Here is a 21455-nt window from a genome sequence, read left to right on the forward strand (position 1 = left end):
GCCTCAAACACACCCCGGACTTCCGCCTCCTCGACTGCCTCTCTGACTCACCGCCTGGGCATTTTATAGGCCTCAGACTCTGCCCCGGACTCCCGCCTTCTCGACTGCCTCTCTGACTCACCGACTGGGCCTTTTATAGGCCTCGGACTCTGCCCCGGTCTCCCGCCTCCTCGACTGCCTCTCTGACTCACCTACTGAGCCTTTTATAGGCCTCGGACTCTGCCCCGGACTCCCGCCTCCTCGACTGCCTCTCTGACTCACCGGCTGGGCCTTTTATAGGCCTCAAACACACCCCGGACTCCCGCCTCCTCGACTGCCTCTCTGACTCACGGGCTCGGCCTTTTATAGGCCTCGGACTCTGCCCCGGACTCCCGCCTCCTCGACTGCCTCTCTGACTCACCTACTGGGCCTTTTATAGGCCTCGGACTCTGCCCCGAACTCCCGCCTCCTCGACTGCCTCTCTGACTCACCTACTGGGCCTTTTATAGGCCTCGGACTCTGCCCTGGACTCCCGCCTCCTCGACTGCCAAATGTTTCCAAATATAATGCTTAATCTGCTACCTTCACCGTCCCTCCCGCAGTCCTGGCATATGCCGTTGCCTCATGACTGAGCTCGAGCTCCGCTCTGTTTGGAAGGCCCGGCCCTGGCTTCCCACACACTCACCAGGTTGAAGTCGTCGGCGACCTGGAGCCAGCTTTGGAAGTCCCTCTTCGACCTCTCGATGGCTTTAGACATTCTCTTCGCTGCATTATTCAAATACACCTCTGCAGTCCCCCGCATGGGCATCACACTGCCTCCAATTCCTTCTCGTTCTGTGCCTCGTGCTCCTCTCTGGCCCACCCCGCAACTCCACCTTTGGGCCCCTCTTCTCCGTGTGTTTGCAAAGACTGAGGGAGAAATTCCGGGCTTGGTGCCTCCCGTTAGCACCAGGGGGCGCCAAGGGGCCGAATGTGGCTTTTCGCCCAGGCGTGACGACGCTACCGACCGCCGTGTAATTCCGTGTGAGATTGGCGGCGGTGGTAACCGGGAGCGTGCCGACATCATCGCCGCGCGCAGTGACCCGTTTTCGTCCCGCAATGAAAATTCGACAACGCCCCCTGAAGCTACCGCAGTACTGAGGGAGTGCCGCACTGTCGGAGGGGCAGTACTGAGGGAGTGCCGCACTGTCGGAGGGGCAGTACTGAGGGAGTGCCGCACTGTCGGAGGGGCAGTACTGAGGGAGCGCCGCACTGTCGGAGGGGCAGTACTGAGGGAGTGCCGCACTGTCGGAGGGGCAGTACTGAGGGAGTGCTGCACTGTTGGAGGTGCAGTACTGAGGGAGCGCTGCACTGTTGGAGGTGCAGTACTGAGGGAGTGCCGCACTGTCGGAGGGGCAGTACTGAGGGAGTGCTGCACTGTTGGAGGTGCAGTACTGAGGGAGCGCCGCACTGTCGGAGGGGCAGTACTGAGGGAGTGCCGCACTGTCGGAGGGGCAGTACTGAGGGAGTGCTGCACTGTTGGAGGTGCAGTACTGAGGGAGCGCCGCACTGTCGGAGGGGCAGTACTGAGGGAATGCTGCACTGTTGGAGGTGCCGTGTTTCGGATGAGACGTTAAACCGAGGCCCCGTCTGTTCTCTCAGGTGGATGTAAAAAGATCCCACGGCACTATTTCGAAGAAGAGCAGGGCAGTTATCCCCGGTGTCCTGGGGCCAATATTTATCCCTCAATCAACATCACTAAAACAGATTATCTGTTTGTGGGAGCTTGCTGTGCGCAAATTGCCTGCCGTGTTTCCCACATTACAACAGTGACAGCACTTCAAAAGTAATTCTTTGTCTGTAAAGCACTTTGAAACTTCCGGTGGTTGTGAAAAGCACTATATAAATGCAAGTCTTTCTTTCTTTCCTCTGTCCAGCGAAAAGTCTGATATTAAGGGCTGTCTTGAGATAAAACTGTGTCCGTAACGTGGAAGCCAGCGTCTGCTGACGGCCCTCCTCCATCTTTGCCCCTCCGGCCACGCTCAGAGGTGTGGAGTGATGCTTAACTCTGATCTACACTTCCTCCCGCACATGCGATCCAGGATCAAGCTCACTTTCCAGTGTCCCATTCAATAACCCCTTTTGTGACCTCAGTACGTCCCAAAGCGTTTCACAGCCAATGAAGTTGCTTTTGTTGAAGTGCTGTCACTGCAATAATGTGGGAATTACAATACAATGCCCCTTCCTTTGCTGGTTTCCCGCTGTCCTCCCGCAGGGAAGCCTCTCTCAGGGTGTTCCTAGGCCAGCTCTCCAGCTTGGGATTTCCAGTCAGTCAGCCGGCCTAGCGCCCCGAGAGAGGTGTGTAACGTCTCCATAAGAACATAAGAAATAGGAGCAGGAGTCAGCCATTCGGCCCCTCGAGCCTGCTCCGCCATTCAATAAGATCATGGCTGATCCGATCATGGACTCAGCTCCACTTCCCTGCCCACTCCCCATAACCCTTCACTCCCTTATCACTCAATGTTCTGTCTATCTCCACCTTAAATATATTCAATGTCCCAGCCTCCACAGCTCTCTGGGGCAGAGAATTCCACAGATTTACGACTCTCTGAGAGAAGAAATTCCTCCTCATCTCAGTTTTAAATGGGCGGCCCCTTATTCTGAGACTATGTCCCCTCGTTTTAGTTTCCCCTATGAGTGGAAACATCCTCTCTGCATCCACCTTGTTGAACCCCCTCATTATCTTATGTTTCAATGAGATCACCTCTCATTCAAAAGGCGGCACCACCAACAGTACAGCACTCCCTCAGTACTGCCCCTCCGACAGTGCAGCACTCCCTCAGTACTGCCCCTCCGACAGTGCGGCGCTCCCTCAGTACTGCCCCTCCGACAGTGCGGCGCTCCCTCAGTACTGCCCCTCCGACAGTGCGGCGCTCCCTCAGTACTGCCCCTCCGACAGTGCGGCGCTCCCTCAGTACTGCCCCTCCGACAGTGCGGCGCTCCCTCAGTACTGCCCCCCCGACAGTGCAGCACTCCCTCAGTACTGCCCCTCCGACTGTGTGGCACTCCCTCAGTACTGCCCCTCCGACAGTGCGGCACTCCCTCAGTACTGCCCCTCCGACAGTGCGGCACTCCCTCAGTACTGCCCCTCCGACAGTGCGGCGCTCCCTCAGTACTGCCCCTCCGACAGTGCGGCGCTCCCTCAGTACTGCACTGGGCGTGTCAGCCTAGATTTATGTGCTCAAGTGTCTGGAGTGGGAGTAAAGCCTACGACCTTTTGACTCCTCAGGTGAGAGTGCGACCCACTCACCGCCCTCTCCCTCTCCCTCCCCAGGCAGGACCGCGGACTGCGGGCAGCGCCAGGTTCTGGACCCTGCCACCCGGCAGCGCTGCCTGAACCGCCAGCTGGACCCCCTGGAGCGGGACAACTTCCAGGATGACCCGCGCGCCAACCTCCCGCAGCTCAAGCGCCTGCCGCAGTTCGGCCAGCAACCCGAGTCCGCAAAGAAGAAGGAAAAATCCCGCGGGGATCGCTTCAAGCAACGATTCAGGAAGAATTTCCAGTCCCTGTTGGAGGAACAGGACCTGAGCGCGAGTGAGGGACCAAACTACTTGACGTCTTGCGCCCATCCCTCCAAACTACCCCAGCGCCATTTCTGTGCAGTGTGTGGCTTTCCATCCAACTACACCTGTGCGTCGTGTGGGGCCCGCTATTGCTGCGGCAAGTGCCTGGGGACACACCAGGAAACCAGGTGCCTGAAATGGACGGTGTGAGGTTGGGAATCGTGGAGCTTTCGTCCAGCCGATGGCCAGCAGATAGCGACTGAGCCCTCCCTGAATTCTCCAAACCCACTTTCATCGCTGACTTTCTGGGCTGGTTTAAACGACAGCAGTCAAGGCGCCTAGACAATGCCAGCTAGGATGTTATTTGCGGCTGCTCGGAGGTTCCTCTGGGCTGCACACGGACAATTGTCACATTTTCAATAAAAATGTGGGTTTTGATTCAGAAACCTCGTGTAATGTATCAAAAAAAAAACAGGCTCAGGAATGACGCTTTTGTGGAAAAGAGCACAGGGAGCAGAGCCGGCTCTCTGATTTAAGAAATAAAATTGTGATTCACCGTGTTACTATTTTTGAGCAACTCTACCTGGAGATTGCAAGAAGAAAGAGAATACCAGGGAGGGTCTGAGGCCAGAGAGTGCGAGAGAGCGAGAGAGGGAGATGGCATTGATAGTACAAAGGAGCTGGGCACTCAGTTAAACGTCAAACACCTTATTTGGGCCAATAATGGAAGTTCTGGTAGGTTGCTCCAAAAACGAAGATTGTTGGAGGTGAACAGATACCGTTCCCTCGCTCCTCATCACCGTTCTCCCTCTTCCTCGTCACCCTCGGTCCCTCCTTTTCACCCAAAAGCTAAATACCTCATCACTCTGCCAATAGAAAAGTCCCCGCCATTGGTGGCTGATAGTTTGACAATCAAAGATCCCTATTTACCATCAGGGAAAGGCCGCTTAGGTGTCAGCCATGGCTCAGTGGGCAGCACTCTCGCCTCTGAGTCAGAGGGTTGTGGGGTCAAGTCCCACTCCAGACACTTGAGCACAAAAATCTAGGCTGACACTCCCAGTGCAGTACTGAGGGAGCGCCGCACTGTCGGACGGGCAGTACTGAGGGAGTGCCGCACTGTCGGAGGGGCAGTACTGAGGGAGCGCCGCACTGTCGGAGGGGCAGTACTGAGGGAGTGCCGCACTGTCGGAGAGGCAGTACTGAGGGAGCGCCGCACTGTCGGAGGGGCAGTACTGAGGGAGCGCCACACTGTCGGAGGGGCAGTACTGAGGGAGTGCCGCACTGTCGGAGAGGCAGTACTGAGGGAGCGCCACACTGTCGGAGGGGCAGTACTGAGGGAGCGCCACACTGTCGGAGGGGCAGTACTGAGGGAGTGCCGCACTGTCGGAGGGGCAGTACTGAGGGAGCGCCACACTGTCGGAGGGGCAGTACTGAGGGAGCGCCGCACTGTCGGAGGGGAAGTACTGAGGGATTGCCGCACTGTCGGAGGGGCAGTACTGAGGGAGTGCTGCACTGTCGGAGGTGCTGTCTTTCAAATGAGATGTTAAACAGAGGCCTGGTCTGCCCTCTCAGGTGGACGTAAAGATTTGATGAAGAGTAGGGAGTTCTCCCCAGTGACCCGGCCAATATTTATCCCTCAGCCAACATCACTAAACCAGACTGGATTTCCTGTCGGGGGCAGCCGCCGAGCTCGCTGGGAAATGGGAAGAAAGAAAAAACCCTCCTTCCCCAACCCCCCCACACTCAAACTTCCCTGACCCCCCTACATACACAAACTTCCCCGATCCCCACACACACAAACTTCCCCCCCCCACACACACACAAACGTCCCCGACCCCCCCCCACACACACAAACTTCCCCGACCCCCCCCCACACACACAAACTTCCCCGACCCCCCCACACACACAAACTTCCCCGACCCCCACACACACACAAACTTCCCCGACCCCCACACACAAACAAACTTCCCCGACCCCCCCACACACACAAACCTCCCCGACCCCCACACACACAAACTTCCCCGACCCCCACACACACACACAAACTTCCCTGACCCCCCCCCACACACACAAACTTCCCCGACCACCACACACACAAACTTCCCCGACCCCCCCCCACACACACACACACTTCCCCGACCCCCACACACACAAACTTCCCCGACCCCCACACACACACAAACTTCCCCGACCCCCCCACACACACACAAACTTCCCCGACCCCCCCACACACACACAAACTTCCCCGACCCACACACACACACACAAACTTCCCCGACCCCCACACACACACACAAACTTCCCCGACCCCCCCACACACAAACTTCCCCGACCCCCCCACACACACACAAACTTCCCCGACCCCCCCACACACAAACTTCCCCGACCCCCCCACACACACACACACAAACTTCCCCGACCCCCCCACACACAAACTTCCCCGACCCCCCCACACACACAAACTTCCCCGACCCCCCCCACACACACAAACTTCCCCGACCCCCCCACACACAAACTTCCCCGACCCCCCCACACACACACAAACTTCCCCGACCCCCCCACACACACAAACTTCCCCGACCCCCCCACACACAAACTTCCCCGACCCCCCCCACACACACACACACAAACTTCCCCGACCCCCACACACACAAACTTCCCCAACCCCCCCACACACACACACACAAACTTCCCCGACCCCCACACACACACACAAACTTCCCCGACCCCCCCCACACACAAACTTCCCCGACCCCCCCACACACACACAAACTTCCCCGACCCCCACACACACACAAACTTCCCCGACCCCCCCACACACAAACTTCCCCGACCCCCCCACACACAAACTTCCCCGACCCCCACACACACACAAACTTCCCCGACCCCCCCCCCACACACACAAACTTCCCCGACCCCCACACACAAACTTCCCCGACCCCCCCACACACACACAAACTTCCCCGACCCCCCCCACACACACAAACTTCCCCGACCCCCACACACAAACTTCCCCGACCCCCCCACACACACAAACTTCCCCAACCCCCCCACACACACACACACAAACTTCCCCGACCCCCCCACACACACAAACTTCCCCGACCCCCACACACACACACAAACTTCCCCGACCCCCCCCCACACACACAAACTTCCCCGACCCCCCCACACACACAAACTTCCCCGACCCCCCCCCACACACACAAACTTCCCCGACCCCCCCCACACACACAAACTTCCCCGACCCCCCCACACACACAAACTTCCCCGACCCCCCCCCCACACACACAAACTTCCCCGACCCCCCCACACACACAAACTTCCCCGAACCCCCCCACACACAAACTTCCCCGACCCCCCCACACACACAAACTTCCCCGACCCCCCCCCACACACACAAACTTCCCCGAACCCCCCCACACACAAACTTCCCCGACCCCCCCACACACACAAACTTCCCCGAACCCCCACACACACAAACTTCCCCGACCCCCCCACACACAAACTTCCCCGACCCCCCCCACACACAAACTTCCCCGACCCCCCCCACACACAAACTTCCCCGACCCCCCCCACACACACACAAACTTCCCCGACCCCCACACACACAAACTTCCCCGACCCCCCCCACACACAAACTTCCCCGACCCCCCCCCACACACACAAACTTCCCCGACCCCCCCCACACACAAACTTCCCCGACCCCCCCCCACACACACAAACTTCCCCGACCCACACACACACACACACAAACTTCCCCGACCCCCCACACACACAAACTTCCCCGACCCCCCCACACACACAAACTTCCCCGACCCCCCCACACACACAAACTTCCCCGACCCCCCCACACACAAACTTCCCCGACCCCCACACACAAACTTCCCCGACCCCCCCACACACACACACTTCCCCGACCCCCCCCCACACACACAAACTCCCCCGACCCCCCCACACACACACACAAACTTCCCCGACCCCCACACACACAAACTTCCCCGACCCCCCCACACACACACAAACTTCCCCGACCCCCACACACACACAAACTCCCCCGACCCCCCCCCACACACACAAACTTCCCCGACCCCCACACACACACACAAACTTCCCCGACCCCCACACACACACAAACTCCCCCGACCCCCCCCCACACACACAAACTTCCCCGACCCCCACACACACACACACAAACTTCCCCGACCCCCCCCCACACACACAAACTTCCCCGACCCCCACACACTCACAAACTTCCCCGACCCCCACACACAAACTTCCCCGACCCCCACACACACACAAACTTCCCCGACCCCCCCACACACACACACAAACTTCCCCGACCCCCCCCACAGACACAAACTTCCCCGACCCCCCCACACACAAACTTCCCCGAACCCCACACACACAAACTTCCCCGACCCCCACACACACACAAACTTCCCCGACCCCCCACACACACAAACTTCCCCGACCCCCCACACACACAAACTTCCCCGACCCCCCCACACACACAAACTTCCCCGACCCCCCCACACACACACAAACTTCCCCGACCCCCCCCCACACACACACAAACTTCCCCGACCCCCACACACACAAACTTCCCCGACCCCCACACACACAAACTTCCCCGACCCCCCCACACACACACACACTTCCCCGACCCCCACACACACACAAACTTCTCCGACCCCCACACACACACACAAACTTCCCCGACCCCCCACACACACACAAACTTCCCCGACCCCCCCACACACAAACTTCCCCGACCCCCACACACACACACAAACTTCCCTGACCCCCACACACACACACTTCCCCGACCCCCCACACACACACACAAACTTCTCCGACCCCCCCACACACACAAACTTCCCCGACCCCCCCCACACACAAACTTCCCCGACCCCCCCACACACACACAAACTTCCCCGACCCCCCCCCACACACACACAAACTTCCCCGACCCCCCCACACACACAAACTTCCCCGACCCCCACACACACACAAACTTCCCCGACCCCCCCCACACACACAAACTTCCCCCGACCCCCCCACACACACAAACTTCCCCGACCCCCACACACACACAAACTTCCCCGACCCCCCACACACAAACTTCCCCGACCCCCCCACACACACACAAACTTCCCCGACCCCCCCACACACACACAGACTTCCCCGACCCCCCCACACACACACACAAACTTCCCCAACCCCCCACACACACACACAAACTTCCCCGACCCCCCCCCACACACACAAACTTCCCCGACCCCCCCACACACAAACTTCCCCGACCCCCCCACACACACACAGACTTCCCCGACCCCCCCCCACACACACACACAAACTTCCCCGACCCCCCCACACACACACAAACTTCCCCAACCCCCCACACACACACACACTTCCCCGACCCCCCCACACACACAAACTTCCCCGACCCCCCCCCACACACTTCCCCAACCCCCCCACACACAAACTTCCCCGACCCCCACACACACACACAAACTTCCCCGACCCCCCACACACACACTTCCCCAACCCCCCACACACACACACTTCCCCGACCCCCCCACACACACACACTTCCCCGACCCCCCCACACACACAAACTTCCCCGACCCCCCCACACACACACAAACTTCCCCAACCCCCACACACACACACTTCCCCGACCCCCCACACACACACAAACTTCCCCGACCCCCCCACACACACACAAACTTCCCCAACCCCCACACACACACACTTCCCCGACCCCCCCACACACACACACTTCCCCGACCCCCACACACACAAACTTCCCCGACCCCCCCACACACACACAAACTTCCCCAACCCCCCACACACACACACTTCCCCGACCCCCCCACACACACACACTTCCCCGCCCCCCCCACACACACAAACTTCCCCGACCCCCCCACACACACACAAACTTCCCCAACCCCCACACACACACCTTCCCCGACCCCCCCACACACACACATTCCCCGACCCCCCCCACACACAAACTTCCCCGACCCCCCCCACACACACACAAACTTCCCCGACCCCCACACACACACAAACTTCCCCGACCCCCACACACACACAAACTTCCCCGACCCCCACACACACACACACACAAACTTCCCCGACCCCCACACACACACAAACTTCCCCGACCCCCCCACACACACAAACTTCCCCGACCCCCACACACACACAAACTTCCCCGACCCCCACACACACACAAACTTCCCCGACCCCCACACACCACAAACTTCCCCGACCCCCCACACACACAAACTTCCCCGGACCCCCACACACACACAAACTTCCCCGACCCCCACACACACAAACTTCCCCGACCCACACACACACACAAACTTCTCCGACCCCCACACACACACAACTTCCCGACCCCCCACACACACACAAACTTCCCCGACCCCCCCACACACACAAACTCCCCGACCCCCCACACACACAAACTTCCCCGCCCCCCACACACACAAACTTCCCCGACCCCCACACACACACAAACTTCCCCGACCCCCACACACAACACAAACTTCCCCGACCCCCACACACACACAAACTTCCCCGACCCCCACACACAACTACCCCCGACCCCCCACACACACACACAAACTTCCCCGACCCCCACACACACACAAACTTCCCCGACCCCCACACACACAAACTTCCCCGACCCCCACACACACACAAACTTCCCCGACCCCCCCACACACACACACAAACTTCCCCGACCCCCACACACACACTCTCCGACCCACACACACACACAAACTTCCCCGACCCCCACACACACACAAACTTCCCCGACCCCCACACACCACAAACTTCCCCGACCCCCCCACACACCACAAACTTCCCGAACACACACAAACTTCCCCGACCCCCACACACACAAACTTCTCCGACCCCACACACACACAAACTTCCCCGACCCCCACACACACAAACTTCCCCGACCCCCCCACACACAAACTTCCCCGACCCCCCCACACACACAAACTTCCCCGACCCCCACATACTCTACTCTATGATCTTCCCCGACCCACACACACACACAACTTCCCCCGACCCCCCCCACACACAAACTTCCCCTGACCCCCCCACACACACAAACTTCCCCGACCCCCACAAGTAAGTTCTCACTCTATGATCTCTACACACACACAAACTTCCCCGACCCCCACACACACACAAACTTCCCCGACCCCCCCACACACAAACTTCCCCGACCCCCCCACACACACAAACTTCCCCGACCCCCACACACACAAACTTCCCCGACCCCCCCACACACACAAACTTCCCCGACCCCCCCACACACACAAACTTCCCCGACCCCCACACACACACACACAAACTTCTCCGACCCCCACACACACAAACTTCCCCGACCCCCACACACACACAAACTTCCCCGACCCCCCCACACACAAACTTCCCCGACCCCCACACACACACAAACTTCTCCGACCCCCACACACACAAACTTCCCCGACCCCCACACACACACAAACTTCTCCGACCCCCACACACACAAACTTCCCCGACCCCCACACACACACAAACTTCCCCGACCCCCCCACACACAAACTTCCCCGACCCCCACACACACACACACAAACTTCCCCGACCCCCCACACACACACAAACTTCCCCGACCCCCCCCACACACACAAACTTCCCCGACCCCCACACACACACAAACTTCCCCGACCCCCCCACACACACACAAACTTCCCCGACCCCCACACACACACACAAACTTCCCCGACCCCCACACACACAAACTTCCCCGACCCCCACACACACAAACTTCCCCGACCCCCACACACACAAACTTCTCCGACCCCCACACACACAAACTTCCCCGACCCCCCCACACACACAAACTTCCCCGACCCCCACACACACAAACTTCCCCGACCCCCACACACACACAAACTTCTCCGACCCCCACACACACATAAACTTCCCCGACCCCCCCACACACAAACTTCCCCGACCCCCCCACACACACAAACTTCCCCGACCCCCCCACACACACACAAACTTCTCCGACCCCCACACACACAAACTTCCCCGACCCCCACACACACACAAACTTCTCCGACCCCCACACACACAAACTTCTCCGACCCACACACACACAAACTTCCCCGACCCCCCCACACACACAAACGTCCCCGACCCCCCCACACACACACAAACTCCCCCGACCCCCCCACACACACAAACTTCTCCGACCCCCACACACACAAACTTCCCCGACCCCCCCACACACACAAACTTCCCCGACCCCCCCACACACACACAAACTTCTCCGACCCCCACACACACACAAACTTCTCCGACCCCCACACACACAAACTTCCCCGACCCCCCACACACACACAAACTTCCCCGACCCCCACACACACACAAACTTCCCCGACCCCCACACACACACAAACTTCTCCGACCCCCACACACACAAACTTCTCCGACCCACACACACACAAACTTCTCCGACCCCCCACACACACACAAACTTCCCCGACCCCCCACACACACACAAACTCCCCCGACCCCCCCACACACACAAACTTCCCCGACCCCCACACACACAAACTTCCCCGACCCCCCCACACACACACACACAAACTTCCCCGACCCCCACACACACACAAACTTCCCCGACCCCCCCACACACACAAACGTCCCCGACCCCCCCACACACACACACAAACTTCCCCGACCCCCACACACACACAAACTTCTCCGACCCCCCCACACACACACAAACTTCTCCGACCCCCCCACACACACACAAACTTCTCCGACCCCCCCACACACACACACACAAACTTCCCCGACCCCCCACACACACAAACTTCCCCGACCCCCACACACACAAACTTCCCCGACCCCCCACACACACAAACTTCCCCGACCCCCCACACACACACACACACAAACTTCTCCGACCCCCCCACACACAAACTTCTCCGACCCCCACACACACACAAACTTCCCCGACCCCCCCCCACACACACAAACTTCTCCGACCCCCACACACACACACAAACTTCTCCGACCCCCCCACACACACACACAAACTTCCCCGACCCCCCCACACACACACAAACTTCCCCGACCCCCCCACACACACACAAACTTCCCCGACCCCCCCACACACACAAACTTCCCCGACCCCCCCCCACACACAAACTTCCCCGACCCCCACACACACAAACTTCCCCGACCCCCACACACACAAACTTCCCCGACCCCCCCACACACACACACAAACTTCCCCGACCCCCCCACACACACAAACTTCCCCGACCCCCCACACACACACAAACTTCCCCGAGCCCCCCACACACAAACTTCCCCGACCCCCCACACACACACAAACTTCCCCGACCCCCCCACACACACAAACTTCCCCGACCCCCCCACACACACACACAAACTTCTCCGACCCCAACACACACACACAAACTTCCCCGACCCCCACACACACAAACTTCCCCGACCCCCCCACACACACACACTTCCCCGACCCCCACACACACACACACAAACTTCCCCGACCCCCCCCCACACACACAAACTTACCCGACCCCCCACACACACAAACTTCCCCGACCCCCCCACACACACACACTTCCCCGACCCCCACACACACACAAACTTCCCCGACCCCCCACACACACAAACTTCCCCGACCCCCCCACACACACACACTTCCCCGACCCCCACACACACACAAACTTCCCCGACCCCCCCACACACACACACTTCCCCGACCCCCCCACACACACACAAACTTACCCGACCCCCCACACACACAAACTTCCCCGACCCCCCCCCACACACACACAAACTTCCCCGACCCCCCCACACACACACACTTCCCCGACCCCCACACACACAAACTTCCCCGACCCCCCCACACACACAAACTTCCCCGACCCCCCCACACACACACAAACTTCTCCGACCCCCACACACACAAACTTCCCCGACCCCCACACACACACAAACTTCTCCGACCCCCACACACACAAACTTCTCCGACCCACACACACACAAACTTCCCCGACCCCCCCACACACACAAACGTCCCCGACCCCCCCACACACACACAAACTCCCCCGACCCCCCCACACACACAAACTTCTCCGACCCCCACACACACAAACTTCCCCGACCCCCCCACACACACAAACTTCCCCGACCCCCCCACACACACACAAACTTCTCCGACCCCCACACACACACAAACTTCTCCGACCCCCACACACACAAACTTCCCCGACCCACACACACACACAAACTTCTCCGACCCCCACACACACAAACTTCTCCGACCCACACACACACAAACTTCTCCGACCCCCCACACACACACAAACTTCCCCGACCCCCCACACACACACAAACTCCCCCGACCCCCCCACACACACAAACTTCCCCGACCCCCACACACACACAAACTTCCCCGACCCCCCCACACACACACACACAAACTTCCCCGACCCCCACACACACACAAACTTCCCCGACCCCCCCACACACACAAACGTCCCCGACCCCCCCACACACACACACAAACTTCCCCGACCCCCACACACACACAAACTTCTCCGACCCCCCCACACACACACAAACTTCTCCGACCCCCCCACACACACACAAACTTCTCCGACCCCCCCACACACACACACACAAACTTCCCCGACCCCCCACACACACAAACTTCCCCGACCCCCACACACACAAACTTCCCCGACCCCCCACACACACAAACTTCCCCGACCCCCCACACACACACACACACAAACTTCTCCGACCCCCCCACACACAAACTTCTCCGACCCCCACACACACACAAACTTCCCCGACCCCCCCCCACACACACAAACTTCTCCGACCCCCACACACACACACAAACTTCTCCGACCCCCCCACACACACACACAAACTTCCCCGACCCCCCCACACACACACAAACTTCCCCGACCCCCCCACACACACACAAACTTCCCCGACCCCCCCCCACACACAAACTTCCCCGACCCCCACACACACAAACTTCCCCGACCCCCACACACACAAACTTCCCCGACCCCCCCACACACACACACAAACTTCCCCGACCCCCCCACACACACAAACTTCCCCGACCCCCCACACACACACAAACTTCCCCGAGCCCCCCACACACAAACTTCCCCGACCCCCCACACACACACAAACTTCCCCGACCCCCCCACACACACAAACTTCCCCGACCCCCCCACACACACACACAAACTTCTCCGACCCCAACACACACACACAAACTTCCCCGACCCCCACACACACAAACTTCCCCGACCCCCCCACACACACACACTTCCCCGACCCCCACACACACACACACAAACTTCCCCGACCCCCCCCCACACACACAAACTTACCCGACCCCCCACACACACAAACTTCCCCGACCCCCCCACACACACACACTTCCCCGACCCCCACACACACAAACTTCCCCGACCCCCCACACACACAAACTTCCCCGACCCCCCCACACACACACACTTCCCCGACCCCCACACACACACAAACTTCCCCGACCCCCCCACACACACACACTTCCCCGACCCCCCCACACACACACAAACTTACCCGACCCCCCACACACACAAACTTCCCCGACCCCCCCCCACACACACACAAACTTCCCCGACCCCCCCACACACACACACTTCCCCGACCCCCACACACACAAACTTCCCCGACCCCCCCACACACACAAACTTCCCCGACCCCCCCCCACACACACACAAACTTCCCCGACCCCCACACACACAAACTTCCCCGACCCACACACACACACAAACTTCCCCGACCCCCCCACACACACACACACAAACTTCCCCGACCCCCCCACACACACACAAACTTCCCCGACCCCCACACACACAAACTTCCCCGACCCCCACACACACACAAACTTCCCCGACCCCCCACACACACAAACTTCTCCGACCCCCACACACACACAAACTTCCCCGACCCCCACACACACAAACTTCCCCGACCCCCCACACACACAAACTTCTCCGACCCCCACACACACACAAACTTCTCCGACCCCCACACACACACAAACTTCTCCGACCCCCACACACACACAAACTTCCCCGACCCCCACACACACACAAACTTCCCCGACCCACACACACACACACAAACTTCCCCGACCCCCCACACACACAAACTTCCCCGACCCCCACACACACAAACTTCCCCGACCCCCCACACACACAAACTTCTCCGACCCCCACACACACACAAACTTCTCCGACCCCCCCCACACACACAAACTTCCCCGACCCCCCCACACACACACAAACTTCTCCGACCCCCACACACACACACAAACTTCCCCGACCCCCCCACACACACACAAACTTCCCCGACCCCCGCACACACACACAAACTTCCCCGACCCCCACACACACAAACTTCCCCGACCCCCCCACACACACACAAACTTCTCCGACCCCCCCACACACACACAAACTTCTCCGACCCCCCCACACACAAACTTCCCCGACCCCCCCACACACACACAAACTTCTCCGACCCCCACACACACAAACTTCCCCGACCCCCACACACACAAACTTCCCCGACCCCCACACACACACAAACTTCCCCGACCCCCCCACACACAAACTTCCCCGACCCCCCCACACACACAAACTTCCCCGACCCCCACACACACACAAACTTCCCCGACCCCCCCACACACAAACTTCCTCGACCCCCACACACACACAAACTTCCCCGACCCCCCCACACACAAACTTCCCCGACCCCCCCACACACACAAACTTCCCCGACCCCCCCACACACAAACTTCCCCGACCCCCCCACACACACAAACTTCCCCGACCCCCACACACACACACACAAACTTCCCCGACCCCCACACACACAAACTTCCCTGACCCCCCCACACACAAACTTCCCCGACCCCCCCCACACACACACAAACTTCCCCGACCCCCCCCACACAAACTTCCCCGACCCCCACACACACACAAACTTCCCCGACCCCCCCCACACACACACAAACTTCCCCGACCCCCCCCACACACACAAAAACTTCCCCGCTGTTACAACTAATGAAATAAAGTTGGCCGACTCGGCCCGAGTCCCGCTGTTTGCTCAGCAGTATTCCCAGGCTGTAAGAACGGCCGCACCAAGGAGGCATTGCCCGCTGTATGATATCACCACGTGGGTGGCGATAGCTGGCATGGTGTTAGCTCTTGGCACCTCTGCCATAGAGCCGACTGAATCTCAGCACAGGTGTGGACACCGCCTACTGTTGAAGTTCGGCCGTTGCTGCCCGTTAGCTGTCTCCCGCGCATGGTAACGGGCGCCGTCCATTGCTGAATCTCAACCCTTCCATTTCTCATCTCAGTGAGCTCGGACTGGATACTGGGCAGAGCTTATGGACAAATTAAAATTCCGACGTGTTATACATAAGAATTAGGAACAGGAGTAGGCCATCTAGCCCCTCGAGCCTGCTCCGCCATTCAACAAGATCATGGCTGATCTGGCCGTGGACTCAGCTCCACTTACCCGCCCGCTCCCCATAACCCTTAATTCCCTTATTGGTTAAAAATCTATCTATCTGTGATTTGAATACATTCAATGAGCTAGCCTCAACTGCTTCCTTGGGCAGAGAATTCCACAGATTCACAACCCTCTGGGAGAAGAAATTCCTTCTCAACTCAGTTTTAAATTGGCTCCCCCGTATTGTGAGGCTGTGCCCCCTAGTTCTAGTCTCCCCGACCAGTGGAAACAACCTCTCTGCCTCTATCTTGTCTATCCCTTTCATTATTTTAAATGTTTCTATAAGATCACCCCTCATCCTTCTGAACTCCAACGAGTAAAGACCCAGTCTACTCAATCTATCATCATAAGGTAACCCCCTCATCTCCGGAATCAGCCTAGTGAATCGTCTCTGTACCCCCTCCAAAACTAGTATATCCTTCCTTAAGTAAGGTGACCAAAACTGCACGCAGTACTCCAGGTGCGGCCTCACCAATACCCTGTACAGTTGCAGCAGGACCTCCCTGCTTTTGTACTCCATCCCTCTCGCAATGAAGGCCAACATTCCATTCGCCTTCCTGATTACCTGCTGCACCTGCAAACTAACCTTTTGGGATTCATGCACAAGGACCCCCAGGTCCCTCTGCACTGCAGCATGTTGTAATTTCTCCCCATTCAAATAATATTCCCTTTTACTGTTTTTTTTCAAGGTGGATGACCTCACATTTTCCGACGTTGTATTCCATCTGCCAAACCTTAGCCCATTTGCTTAACCTATCTAAATCTCTTTGCAGCCTCTCAGTGTCCTCTACACAACCCACTTTCCCACTAATCTTTGTGTCATCTGCAAATTTTGTTACACTACACTCTGTCCCCTCTTCCAGGTCATCTATGTATATTGTAAACAGTTGTAGTCCCAGCACCGATCCCTGTGGCACGCCACTAACCACCGATTGCCAACCTGAAAAGGACCCATTTATCCTGACTCTCTGCTTTCTGTTAGTTAGCCAATTCTCGATCCATGCTAATACATTTCCTCTGACTCTGCATACCTTTATCTTCTGCAGTAACCTTTTGTGTGGCACCTTATCGAATGCCTTTTGGAAATCCAAATACACCACATCCATCGGTACACCTCGATCCACCATGCTCGTTATATCCTCAAAGAATTCCAGCAAATTAGTTAAACATAATTTCCCCTTCATGAATCCATGTTGCATCTGCTTGATTTGACTATTCCTATCTAGATGTCCCGCTATTTCTTCCTTAATGATAGCTTCAAGCACTTCATCCCTGACAATTTGGATCACCAAAATGGCATCTCCGCAGCTTATCCAAGCCTACCTTGGATCACCAAGGGACTCTCTACTCTGTTCCTCTTTCCCGCAATAAACTAATAGATAACACACTCCCTCCAGAGTAGACCCACAAAGGAACTTGGAGAAATGAGCATGTAGACTACATACCAAAGAAAATAACTCACTCCCAGTCTTCAAAGTAGTCCTTCTATTGTTGAGGTATTTAATATCATGAATAGGAGGGGCAGTGTAGATAGATAACTGTTTCCAGTTGCTACTTTGAATGTACAGCCCAGACACAGGCCACTCAGCCCCACGTGTCCTTCGGGTGTTTATGCTCCACACCAGCCCCCTCCCACCCCTCTCCATCTCACCCCATCACCATATCCTTCATTCTTTTCTCCCTCATGTGTTTATCCAGCTTCCCTTAAATGCATCGATACTATTCACCTCAACCCCTCCCTGTGGCAACGAGTTCCACATTCTCACCGCTCTCTGGGTAAAGAAGTTTCTCCTGAATTCCCCATTGGATTTATTGGTCGCGAGCACCAGAACGAGAGCAGATGGATATAGTTTCTTCTTTCGGCTGAGTTGTAGAGACCCTCGCAAGGACGATTGAATAAAATAATTCTCTGCACCCCCCCCCACCCACCACCGCAGCCATAGCAACGTTGGATGCCAGAAGCCATCGAGAGTCCCTGATTATACAGCATCGGAGGCTTGGCATGTTTGATCCAGTGGTGCTATCTTTGGCCCTCCGAAGAACAACTAGCAGTGGGCAGTCAGTCAATCCTGGCTGTGGCTTTTTGTAACAGGCCGAAAGGGGTTAGAGCATCTCCACTTCAGCAAGTAGGCATAACAGGCGTTTAGTGTCACCCATTGACTTCAATGTACTGGGCGGGGCGGGGGGGGAGTGTATAGGTGCTCTGCCTCGTCACTCGTATACATTAGAGAGAAGCCCCCATGCCAGGCCCCACATACACGTTTGAAACCAACTCTGGTCTGAATGGGGACACATCTGAGAAGGGAAATGATCCTTGCAGCCTCCCAATTCTTTCAAGTAAACAGAATCAGTTTTTAGAGGCAACATCCTTTAATTTATAATCATAGAACGATACAGCACAGGAGGATCCCATTCGGCCCATCGTTCCTGTGCCGGCTCTGTGACAGAGCGATCCAATCAATCCCACTCCCCCCACTCTTTCCCCATACCCCAGGAATTTTTTCCTATTTAAGTATTAATCCAATCCCCGTTTGAAAGTTACGATTGAATCTGCTCCCACTGCCCTTTCAGACAGCACGTTCCCGATCACAACAACTCGCTGCGTAAAAACATTCTCCTTATCTCCCCCTCTGGTTCTATCGCCGATTATCGTCAATCTGTGACCCCCCTGGTTACAGATTCCCCCACCACCACCACCACTGCCAGTGGAAACAGTTCCTCTCTATCTACTCTATCAAAAACCCAAATCATTTTGAACACCTCGATTAAATCTCCCCTGAACCTTCTCTGCTCTGAGAACAAGCCCAGCTTCCCCAGTCTCTCCAAGTAACTGAAGTCCCTCATCCCCAGAACCATTCTGGTAAATCTCCTCTGCCCCCTCTCCAAGGCCTTCCTAAAGTGTGGTGCCCAGAATTGGACACAATACTCCAGCGGGGGCCTAACCCGTGATTGAACCAGTGAAGAAACTTCCTTTATAAAGCCCAGGATCCCGTAGGCTTTAGTTAAAAGCCTTCTTAACTTGCTGTGCCACCTTCAAAGACTTGTGTATACACACAACCCCAGGCCTCCCTGTTCCTGCACCACCCCCCCCTTTAAAATCGTACCGTTTAATATTATAATATATTAATTCTTTTGATTTTGTTACTTACAATTTTCTGTTCCAATACAATAAATCAAACATGCTAAAGGGACTGGTTTCCAGTCGAGAAGTTTATATGTGAAAAAAAGGCACATCATCATTGTCCATGTAATTCCGTGCAGTGTCAGTAATGTTCAGATGAAAGAGTTGACCAGTGTCCCTCCGTTGAGAATGACTGGACGACCTCACACGGCCCGTCCCACCAGGTCCCCATGGGCGTCTGGCCGCGTGTCACGATGTCAAGTGGAAGCAGATATACAAAGATACGCTGCAAGGCCCCTCCACCCTCAGTGCTTGGCATGTTTGATCCAGTTCCTTATTATCCATTTTTGCCCCGAGCATTTCTGCAAAGATAGTCTCAGGCCAAAGTTGGCGTCCTTGGCCATTTCCACTTCCAGGCAGCGACCCGTGTCTCGGTTGCTAATCGGCCCGTTCTGTAAAAGAAGGTCAACCAGTGTCAACAATTTGCACTCTTTTAACTGTACACGGCACCGTGGTTCTGAGGACGCGGAGATTTATGTGCTCAACGGTAGTTTTTAATGTGTATGTAATGCACTGCCTGAAAGGGTTATAGACTCAACCATGGCGTTCGAAAGAATTGGATAAGCGCAAAAGACCTGCCTCTTATACCACTTGTTTTACCACCATTAAAATGAAAGGATTTAAAATGATGGGCACAAGGTGTGACTTGCCGATACGTGCCACTGCCAGACAATGCAAGCCTCCAGCCAATAGTGGGCCTTCATCAGACGGACCCGCTAAAGAACGGAAGTTGCTAAACTTACCAATTACAACTTGGCAGCAGAGAGGTTGGCGAGGGTGCGGAGGACATTTACTCGAATGGCCCCAGGGGATGAGGGGCTTTGGTTATGTGCAGAGACCGGAGAAGCTGGCAGATTTAATAGAGGTGTTCAAAATCACCAGGGGTTGTGATAGAGTGACAGAATCATAGAAAATTACAGAAGGAGGCCATTTCGGCCCATCGTGTCCGTGTCGGCCGACAAAGTGCTATCCAGTCTAATCCCACGATCCAGCTCTCGGTCCGTAGCCCTGTAGGTTACGGCACTTTAAGTGCACATCCAGTTGCTTTTTAAATATGGTGAGGGTTTCTGCTGGGGAGAAGCTGTTCCCGGGG

General features: G+C 57.1%; 1 protein-coding gene and 1 pseudogene across 4 annotated transcripts in view; one reads left to right on the top strand and one right to left on the bottom strand.

The window, feature by feature from the left end:
• The first annotated feature begins 779 nt into the window (after window positions 1-779).
• Window positions 780-3734, top strand: LOC139269261 (zinc finger HIT domain-containing protein 1 pseudogene; annotated as a pseudogene).
• Window positions 3735-19545: 15811 nt separating this feature from the next.
• galnt9 (polypeptide N-acetylgalactosaminyltransferase 9) overlaps window positions 19546-21455 on the bottom strand; it is a 443197-nt gene continuing 441287 nt past the window's right edge. For all 4 annotated transcript variants that reach the window (XM_070888122.1, XM_070888121.1, XM_070888120.1 and 1 more), the window contains exon 11: window positions 19546-20754. In XM_070888122.1, the coding sequence (XP_070744223.1) occupies window positions 20608-20754 (147 nt within the window). In that variant the 3' untranslated portion in view covers window positions 19546-20607. The remainder of the gene's footprint in view (window positions 20755-21455) is intronic.

The sequence above is a fragment of the Pristiophorus japonicus genome, chromosome 8 (assembly GCF_044704955.1).
Source record: "Pristiophorus japonicus isolate sPriJap1 chromosome 8, sPriJap1.hap1, whole genome shotgun sequence".
In the NCBI taxonomy this organism is placed as follows: domain Eukaryota; kingdom Metazoa; phylum Chordata; class Chondrichthyes; family Pristiophoridae; genus Pristiophorus; species Pristiophorus japonicus.